The sequence below is a fragment of the Opisthocomus hoazin genome, chromosome 13, assembly GCF_030867145.1.
Source record: "Opisthocomus hoazin isolate bOpiHoa1 chromosome 13, bOpiHoa1.hap1, whole genome shotgun sequence".
Classification (NCBI taxonomy): domain Eukaryota; kingdom Metazoa; phylum Chordata; class Aves; order Opisthocomiformes; family Opisthocomidae; genus Opisthocomus; species Opisthocomus hoazin.
Genome location: NC_134426.1, coordinates 23,560,633 through 23,570,975, shown reverse-complemented (window position 1 = coordinate 23,570,975; position 10,343 = coordinate 23,560,633). Strand labels below are relative to the sequence as shown.

The window sequence follows — 10,343 nt, the reverse complement described above, 5'->3', positions numbered from 1 at the left end:
GCAGCGATTGCTCGGATCTGCCCAGACCCAAACTGCTCCGGCATCGCTCTGCCTGCGCTTCGCAGGAGCAGCGGTGAGGAAGAGGAGGAAGGGTGGCGGAAAGGCGGATCGCGAAAGTGGAAGCCCGGGGAAAAGAAAGTTGCCGGGCTCCCCGCAGTAAGTTTCGCGCAGCTGTGGACTGGGGGTACTTTCTCCTCTCCCTGGTTGTTCGCCGAGCTGCCCGCCCGCCCCGCCGCGCTGCCGGCGGGGCCGATGCGGGGCGGAGCAGGGCCGGGGCCAGTGCCGAGCGGCCGGCGGGGCCCGGGCTATGCTGACCTGCGGGCCGCCGGCCGCCGCGCTCCCCGCCGAAGGGCCGGGGCGATGCCGGGCCGGACCGGAGCCGAGCGGCCGCTGAAGTGACCACCGCCCCCGTCCCGCCCCGCACGGCCCCGCGCCCCGGCCCCACGCGTGGCTGCCCGCGCCGCTGCGGCCGCCGCCATGGGGCCAGCGCCGAGAAGCTTGGCCGGGACCGTGCTGCTGCTGGGCTGGCTGACCCGCTGCTGCGCGGGGATAAGCTCCATAGACACCGACCGCCCCGGCGACGGGAGGTGCCAGCCGATAGAAATCCCCATGTGCAAGGATATCGGGTACAACATGACGAGGATGCCTAACCTGATGGGGCACGAGAACCAGCGGGAAGCTGCCATTCAGCTGCACGAGTTTGCCCCCTTGGTGGAGTACGGCTGCCACAGCCACCTGAAATTTTTCCTCTGCTCCCTCTACGCCCCGATGTGCACAGAGCAGGTTTCTACACCAATCCCAGCCTGCAGGGTTATGTGTGAGCAGGCGAGGCTGAAATGCTCCCCTATTATGGAGCAGTTCAATTTTAAATGGCCAGATTCCTTAGACTGCAGCAAACTGCCCAACAAGAACGACCCCAATTACCTGTGCATGGAAGCCCCCAACAACGGATCAGACGAGCCACCCAGAGGATCCAGCATGCTGCCACCCATGTTTCGACCACAGCGGCCCAGCAGTGGCCACGATGTGCAGCAGCACAAGGACAGCCTCAGCAGAACCTCCTGTGAAAACCCGGGCAAGTTCCACCACGTGGAGAAGAGCGCTTCCTGCGCGCCACTCTGCACTCCAGGGGTTGATGTTTACTGGAGCAAGGATGACAAACAATTTGCTGTCATTTGGATTGCCATCTGGTCCATTCTGTGCTTCTTCTCCAGTGCTTTTACTGTACTCACTTTTCTGATAGATCCTCAGCGTTTCAAGTACCCCGAGAGGCCCATTATCTTCCTCTCAATGTGCTACTGTGTCTACTCGGTGGGGTACATTATTCGCCTCTTTTCAGGTGCTGAAAGTATTGCCTGTGATAGGGACAGTGGCCAGCTCTATGTCATCCAGGAAGGACTGGAGAGCACTGGCTGCACCATTGTGTTCCTGGTTCTGTATTACTTTGGTATGGCAAGTTCCTTGTGGTGGGTGATCTTGACTTTAACTTGGTTTCTGGCAGCTGGGAAAAAATGGGGGCATGAAGCAATTGAAGCAAACAGTAGCTACTTTCATTTGGCAGCATGGGCCATTCCGGCTGTGAAGACCATAATGATCCTAGTTATGAGAAGGGTGGCTGGAGATGAGCTGACAGGGTTGTGCTATGTTGGAAGTATGGATGTGAATGCCTTGACGGGGTTTGTACTCATTCCTTTGGCTTGTTATCTAATCATTGGCACTTCTTTTATTCTTTCTGGTTTTGTGGCCCTTTTTCACATCAGGCGGGTGATGAAAACAGGTGGAGAAAATACTGACAAGTTGGAGAAACTTATGGTCAGAATTGGTGTCTTCTCAGTCTTGTATACGGTGCCTGCAACTTGTGTGATAGCTTGCTATTTTTATGAAAGACTTAATATGGATTATTGGAAAATTGTGGCAACCCAACAGAAATGCAAGATGAACAATCAGACTAAAAATTTAGACTGCATGATGAACAACTCTATTCCAGCGGTAGAAATTTTTATGGTCAAAATTTTTATGTTATTAGTTGTGGGCATTACTAGTGGTATGTGGATCTGGACTTCCAAGACTCTTCAGTCCTGGCAGAATGTCTGTAGTCGAAGATTAAAGAAGAGAAGTAGGAGAAAACCTGCAAGTGTTATTACAAGCAGCGGAATCTACAAAAAACCTCAACATCCCCAGAAAACTCACCTTGCAAAATATGAATCAACATTACAACCACCCACTTGTGTGTGACCAGGTTTTAGAAAAGACTGTATCTCACCTTACAGACTTACAAATGTTCACAGCAACAGTCAGAAGTTAAAAAGTAAATGGTGCTTTTTTTGTCAGAGAACAGTTTAATATCTCAAGGCAAAAAATGTACCACGCTGAATTCAGGACCTGGTGAAAAATTGAAGGTAAATGTACTTATGGAAAGGTTTTCAGTGAAAGAAATATTGTGAATTACAACAGTCTATTCTGTTACTAATTTGTAGTTATGTACTTAATCCAGCCCTCAGATGTATTTTTTTGAAAACAAACAACAAAACCCACCCACCCTATTTAACTTTTTCATGTAGCTGAGCTGGATTTTCGACAGGTTTCTGAGTAACAAGGTGTAGTCAAGTTTTATGGAGCAATGATTTTAGTTTAAAAGTGCCCAAGTGAGCATTGTCTCTGCAGGACCCGGAGAGGCCTGTCCTCAGTGAGTTGCCGTCTGCAAAAGCAACTTCCATGCTAACTTTTTTTAAAAAAAAAGAAGAGAGAGAAAGAGAGAAATCCTCATCTCAGCCTGGTGGGTTTGGAGTGCCTAAAAATAGGTTCAATCTATAATGCTCACCAATATTCTTTCACTAAAAGAGAAACTTCCTACACCAGACACAAACTTTGTGAATAAGAATAATGTGCAATACATTTTTTTTCTTACCATGACATGAAAAGAGAAACAAGTATTTTGCTGTACATAAAGACAACAAAAGAAATCTCTTAACAAAAGAACTAAGAGGTCTAGTCCTCAGAAACCCTTTAGTGTTACATTTTGTGGCTTTTTAATGGAAATCAAGCCAATGTTATACACGTTTGGACTGATTTGTGCAAAAAAAAAAGGGGGGGATCAATTCAAAGAGACCCAAAGGGCTTATTGACTCTTTCTATTGTTAAACAAATTCTCACTATGAATAGATCAAGAAGCACTAGATTCTGCAAAGGGAAGCTTTGTATAGAGTGATGCTCTTTACTGTGCTGGGGGTGCGCAGTTTTGTGCTGTATATACTTGTAATATACAATTATTTTTCATGCTCCACTATTTTATTAAAAATAAAATATGTTCTTTAGTTTGATAATTGTGTGTTCTAAACTTTCTCTGATGTGCTTTGTGGTTAATAAACTTGTTTTCTCGATTATTTGATAAAAGCACACTTCGAATATAATAGTTGTTGTTATGCTTGCCTGCAAGTATAAGCAGACAGAGCAATAATTTACTCAAAAGAAATGGCAAGTTGGAATTAAATAAATGGATTTTGAAGTTGCACCTTCCTGTGAGCCTCTGCAACTGAGAAAACCGAATGGGAAGATGCTTTCGTGATGTAGAAAAGCTGCAGTGCTGTAGAGTAGTACCCTGTTTACAAAGCCCGGAGATTACAACAATGATCCTTGGTTTACACCCCTGCAAAATTTGCATGGGTATGTTCAGCGTGGTGAAGATAGCTGGCTCGCTTCAGCACCGTTTGAATACGATTCAGTTGTACATTTCAGGGATTTTTTTTTTTTTCCTTTTAGGACTACTGAAAGTATCACTATTCCTTGGGAAAAGACTTTGGGAAGATCGCGAGAAAGAAGATAATGTTTTATATTTTTTAAAGATAAATTTTTAATCTTTTTTTAAAGATAAAATATAAACATAGAACTGGAATACTACTTTAGGAGAGCTGTCTGATAAAGTTAAAATTGTAAATACATTTTCAAAAAGTTCTTAGTGGAGTACGATTTTCTATGAACCTGAAGTTTTCCATGCAGTTAACTAACAGGCTGCGTGATCACCTGGTGGGATGGTAACATAACCTCACTTTCTCACACAGGCTGTGCTAGAAACTCCCTGATCAGTATCTCATCAGAGAAAGAAAAGAGGTCTTAATGGACTTTGGTAGAGTGAGGATCCCCGTAACAGTCATCTTGTGGCTAGGAACTTTATAACAGAAGGATCTTTTTTAGTGGCATGGTTTTTCAATTTATCTGTGCAGTGCTACAGAGGATTTTTTGTCATCTTGTAGTCTTTTTAAATGTTTCTAGCAATGACTAGGGACTTGAATGACAAGAATGAAGTTGCAGGTATTATTGATAATCTTTTGGTTCTAAAATGCCCATATGCAAAGCAGCTTTCAATATAAAATTTATCTTTTGGGGGAGGACGAAATATATTTTTCTTCCTTTGTGCCTATCTGCTACTGTTTGATACACAGCTTTTAGATGCCCTGGAAGTTAATCCTGTCAAGAGTACACCCTTCTGAGCAAGAGCAGGACATTACACTAAACAAATCCACTTCTGAAACTGTAAAATTAATGCCTTTGCATCTGTGTATGTTCTTGTTAAGATCTAGTTAAGATCCTAAGAAATGCAAAGTTTTAAAATAACCTGTGTATTGCAAATTGCTACAGAAATCCTTCAAATATGTGCTTTGTTATTGCGTGTGCCACCTTGCCAGTAATGTATCATCTGCTTCACATAAATTTCATCTCTGATGTAGAGGTTAGTGCTGGTTTTACTAGTGACAGGTTTGTTCAGAGAATGGTTTCAGGCTTCACTCTAAAATACATTAGCCACTGAAATAAACATCTCGCTATTTTTGTAGACCATAGAAAATGACTTGCTTTTGTTGCTGATCATGTATTTTTACAGTCTGCTACTAGGATTCTGGATGAGAAAAAAATGAAGAAAGATATTCAGCAGGGGCTGAATTCCTGCTGCCATTCTGACTTTAACCAGTTGTCAGCTTAGGCCCTTCATTGTCACCAGAGCAGAACTGCAAGGTCTTCAATGAAAACGCTAAATATGGAGGCTTGGCTAGATGCATCATGTTACAAATAGATTTGTGCTGAACTGTAAACTAAGTATTTAGATTTTATATCAGCTTTGCAGTTATTCGGGATTTTTTTTGGTTGGTTTTTTTTTTTTATACTGGTAAGCAAACTAGATTCTTCAAGTGTATAATGATGCTGATTTCATTATATCAGGACTAATGTACTGTAAATGCGGCACAGTATGATGATTGTCTTTAAGGACATCTTAAGAATGACTTAATTCAGAAATTGTAATTCTTACTGCCCCAGGACTCCTAGCAGTCTTAACAGTTTACAATTGAAGTTGTTAAAGCATTGGAAGCTTACAACTGTTAAGGCATAGTGATATACTTATTTTCACAACATTTCAGTGATTTAGTATAACATTATTAATAACTTACCAGAGAATTATATTTTTCACTTAGAATTCTGCACATTAAATGATAATGACAATAATAGTAAAACAAAAAAGTCTTTAAGAAAATATCACCAAAATATTCTATATTAAACATCTTTACTTTTCACAGGAATTTTATATTTTAGTAAAATCATGTTCATTTCTTTTTTGTTGAATTTTATAGAATTTTTCTCTGAGTACTGTCAAGGCCTATTGGGTATTTGTTTATCATTAGACTTTTAAGAAAATTATCTGCATGTGGATATATTAACAATTCAGTCACTCCATAGCAAACTTGTTGAGGATGGAATGCAAGTCCAGAATGTCCTTCTGGAAAGGATGTTTTGTCCCAGTCCAGTGGCATTTATCAGATAAAAATATCTCAAAAAAAGTCATTCTGTTAGTGTATACATACATTGTAAATCAAGAATCAGATGTTTGCCACAGGCCTGTGTACGAGTGCTCTGTTCTCTCCCATCAGAAGCTGGAGGTTATCCATGAGGGCAGAAATTGTCTCAAACTGTGTAGGCTGTGACGATGCGGATTATGTCTCAGCATTTGGGTAGAGATTCATATGTTAGGGCCAGGTAGAAGGAAGGCAGAAAGTTCCTTTTTTTTGTCAAAGGTAGCTTGGTAGAGTACTTTTGTTTACCAAAGAGAGATTAACAAGGTAAGATTATGAGATCAGCAGGAAAAATGGGATTCAGAAAAAAACCCACAAAATTCTATTTACAATAATATGAGTCTTGTTTCTCAGTGAAATGCCAATGCTTCTTATGAATAGAAATAAAATTAAGCTGAGTAGTTTCAAGGCTTAGTTTTAGATATGATGTACTAGGACAGTTTGAACAGTACAGTGCAAGCAAGCACCATGGTTGAAAGGATGTGAGGAGCTCAGTCACAGAATGTTCAGATCTCTTACCAGATTTTTCCCAAAGCAGCATTTCATATGTATGTTATTATGAAGCTATTATTCACATATGGCTGTCATCCCATGGCTTCAAACTATACGAAAAGCCCAGTAACAACAATGTCTGTAACATACACCCGTCTTATTCTAACACTTAAAATCCATGGCTTCAAGGGGATAGTTCTGTAATGATGGGATATTATGTGCTCAGGTGGTCTTTGATGACAGGTGGTCTCCAACAACAGATGGCCTCAAAGGAGGAACTTCAGTGCATTTTAGTTTAAAACATTTACACATTTCTTTAAAAAAAATTTGAAACGTTATCCTTGTGTAATGTTCTTAAGTATTTTAGACAGAGTAGCCAAGTTATTAACACTGACAGATGATAAATCAGGGCATCCTTTAAAAGGTGGGTGATGGTGATTATGTGGTCTTGGAGCTTGCTTTGATCAGAAGTGACAGGCCTGTAAGGTCTGTGCCACTCAATCCCCCCTGAAGGGAGATCAGCACCTGTTTGCACTTTGAGGCTCCTCTACCTCCCACTGCCTTCCAGCACTATTTCATCTTTTTTAACACACTTGATGTTGATTGGCTTTAAGCAAAGTCATTATTCATTTACAAAACACTCCTTGATGGAGCTTACTCATAACTGTATTTCAGTAGCAGGGTTTGTGCTGTTGCAGCTCAGGTTGTAGGAACATTCCGATTACAAATACTTGATTTTCAGTGAGCTACAAGCTAAAATCAGCCTGGGTGCCAATATTAACCTGGTTTCATTTTTTTGTCCAAACAATAGTATGTATTGCCCGTGAATCTGTTCATCTGGAGCTTTCTGTATCTTTACATTTTTATACACAACAGGCATATGATCAGGTTCGTGAAACAAACAGGTCCTAGTTTGGTGGATCAAATTTTACCTTAATAAATACTGTTCCAAATAGGTTTGTCTTACTTGTGAACTGTAATGGATGTCTAGAAAAGAGCACAAAACAAGGCTTTGACTTCACGAGTGGCCATATGACAAATAACAGCAATGAGTCTCCACTGATTATTTGATGTTGTACGTACAGCCCTTTGGTATGGACTTGCCAATCTAGATGCAAATACGCACCACAGTCAGCGGTATCTCATTAGTTAATTCGAGTGTGTCTGAGAACAGATGTGGGTCGTGCCTGTCTGCTTTGGGAGCCCAATTCTGCTTTTCCTGTAGCAGCAAAGTTAAAGCTTTGGGGAGTTGTAAATCAAAGGCAGGACGGAGTGATCATTGTGTATATTTGTAAGGCATTGTTTAAAAAGGAATTCCTTCACTTTGTTGTCACTAGTTTCTTCCTTCTATTCTTCCAGATCTCCTCATAGATCTGCTCCACCGCAGTCTATGGGTGTCCGACTAATTTCAGTGTGTGCTTTGAATCAAACTTCCTACCTCAGGGAAAGCATGTGCCATGTGAGAAGTCATTATTTTGACTTTATTTTCCCAAAGTAGAACATTTTTTTGAAAGTCTTCATGTGACATAAATTCATGATATGGAAAAGAAAATCAGTGACTGAAATAGTTTCAATTGTATTTTCAAAATATGCTACTATGTTAAAATGGTTGAAGTGTAGTATGCTGCAAACGAAGTGTCATTTCAAAATGAAATTCACAAATATCGGATGTTGATAATGTTGGAATGGAGTGGAAATTCTTTTTTTTTCCCTTTTTTCCCTTTTTTTTTTTTTTAGATTGTTTAGGCTTTTTGAGAACACTGCATTATATTTATTGCAGAATGCTCAATATTAATAAATCTGCATTTCCTGCTGGCAGGTTACGCCATAAAAAATTCTTCAGTCAAATTACATCTTTGTTCATGAGTCTACCTTTTCCGAGGGGCTTAGACCTATAATATCCATGGGAGCTAACAATGAGCAGCAACATTTTGAGTTGAGCCCACGATATGCTCCTTGTTTCCTCCTTTCTTCACTGATCAGCACTTCTGTTCCCCTTCCCCTCTCTTCCACTGCTGATCAGTCTTTCATCATCTGCATGTGACGCGCGCCTCTTACCCTCCTCTCAAGTGATCCCATCCTTTTAGCCTCTAATCTGCCCACACAGAGCTTTCTGTTATACTGGCCAGTAGCTATGACTGCTTTGAGCTTTTTTGTTCAACATAAACGGAAAGATATTTCAAAACTTGTGTTTTATCTTTCTTTTTGGAGAAGGACTGTGGTAAGAAACAGAGGTTCAAAGTTCTGAGCTACCAAAGGTGCTGATGAACACAGGAGACTGTCAAGAAGAGACTGCCAGTTCTAAGCAGGGGCCTTAAACTTGAAAGTACTCTTTTGTTGAAGACAAGCATGTTTGGTTCTGTCTTGTATATTTGTTATTTTATATTTCCTTTATCTGAGACTAATATCTATCTGTGTGAAATAATAAACAGGAGAGGGAGAAAGAACATTTGATCAATTGATAAAATGGGAAAAAAATCCCACCTTGCACTCAAAAGCTTTTAGCCTGAGGAGAGTTCGTGTGCCTCAAAGCTGCAAGTTTTTCCCAGTTATACCCAGCTGGTCTAATAGAAATGTTGTACCTGCCTTCAGCCTGTCTTTCTCGTATCCTTAGTTCCTCACAGCTATAGCAATGCTACACTTACAGCTACATTACAAATAGCAATGGTGAGACTGATTTTGAGCTTTGTGGTTCTTAAACTTTAAATAAGTTTTTAAACTGGACTATGATCACTACAATAATTGGAAAACATTAGAAAACCCATGGTATTGAAATCTGGACCTTTGATATTCTTTCAGTTACACCATTTTTCTTCTTTTTAAGATTTTAGTGACTCTAGTCAAAATATTTTTATTTCTTATTGTCAGCACTTTGTCTTGTAAATTGATTTTTAAAGAAAGGACACATTTCTATTGAGGTTTTAGGCTTCTTAATTACTGCAGAGGTTGGGGTTTTTTGAATCCTGTCATCTTTTTTCTGTCTTAAAATTACATAAAAGAACCTTTTTGTTCTTTAGGATACTGATTTTAGTAATGAGATATGACAGTTCCCTAGACTTCTCATCCTTTTGCATCAATCTCGATGCAGCCTTTTAGATTCTTCAATAAGCTTTTTGAGTTTGACATAAGGCATGTTGGTAACATTTTCAGAAGTTATTCGTTGACAATTAGTAGAGAACAAAAACCAAGCTACATGTCTACATATGATTTTTATACTAACTTAACTTGATCAATTTGAAACCAGATCAAAAATACTATTTAATTAATTGATGTAATTCCCAGTGTAGGCGTGGTGATAAATATAAAGGTAATTTTAAGGACAGAGTAAATCTGAACCATGGTCTTTGGAAGCTCAAGTCTCACCTGAGATGGTTTTGAGCTTGCAAATCTTTTTAGTTGTTTTTAGTTATTTCCCTCTTAGAAATTTTGGCAGTTAGATTGAAGCATGGTGTGAGAACGATAAGCATAATGCAGTAGTACCATTCTACTGTATCTTTATGACAATTTAAGGTAATAGGTGCTGCCCATTTATGGAATAGCACTGCTGCTGAGTTTGGATTTTTATTCACAAACACAGCTCCAAAATTCTCTAAGCTTTATGCCTTCATTATGATAGCCATAAAGTTACTTTGCACAAGAATGGCTGTTACAAACACTATCATGGTTAAGAAGGGGCAGACAAAAACCTTTTCTTACAACTTAAAGTCATCTCAAGCCAGTGCTTTTGGGGGGCTGTCTATTGGGGGGCTCTCTAAAGCTTAGCTTGCCCTTTCATCTGTGCTCTTTTATATCTTTATACAGCTCAGTTGTGAATTCCAGGTGGCATGGGACAGACCAGTAGATGTATTTAGTTGGTTCTGGGCCAGTCATAACCAAAGAACCATCCAGAAAATTTAATTAGCAAGGGTGAGCCGATGTTTCGACTGACTTGCAGCTTAGCTAGTCTGGACCAGTACTGGAGTGCTTGAAGTCTTCACTGAAACACATATCCAAAACTTTTGAAGTGTACTTTGA

The 10,343-nt window shown here is 40.2% G+C and overlaps 1 protein-coding gene across 1 annotated transcript; it reads left to right on the top strand.

The window, feature by feature from the left end:
• The first annotated feature begins 477 nt into the window (after positions 1-477).
• On the top strand, positions 478-2,685 carry FZD10 (frizzled class receptor 10). The gene has a single exon (XM_009932481.2). It carries the CDS (start codon positions 478-480, stop codon positions 2,233-2,235), a length of 1,758 nt encoding a protein of 585 aa, XP_009930783.2. The 3' UTR covers positions 2,236-2,685.
• The last annotated feature ends 7,658 nt before the right edge of the window (positions 2,686-10,343 follow it).

Coding starts and splice junctions, on each gene's coding strand:
- FZD10 (XM_009932481.2), top strand. CDS start 478: ATGGGGCCAGCGCCGAGAAGCTTGGCCGGGACCGTGCTGCTGCTGGGC.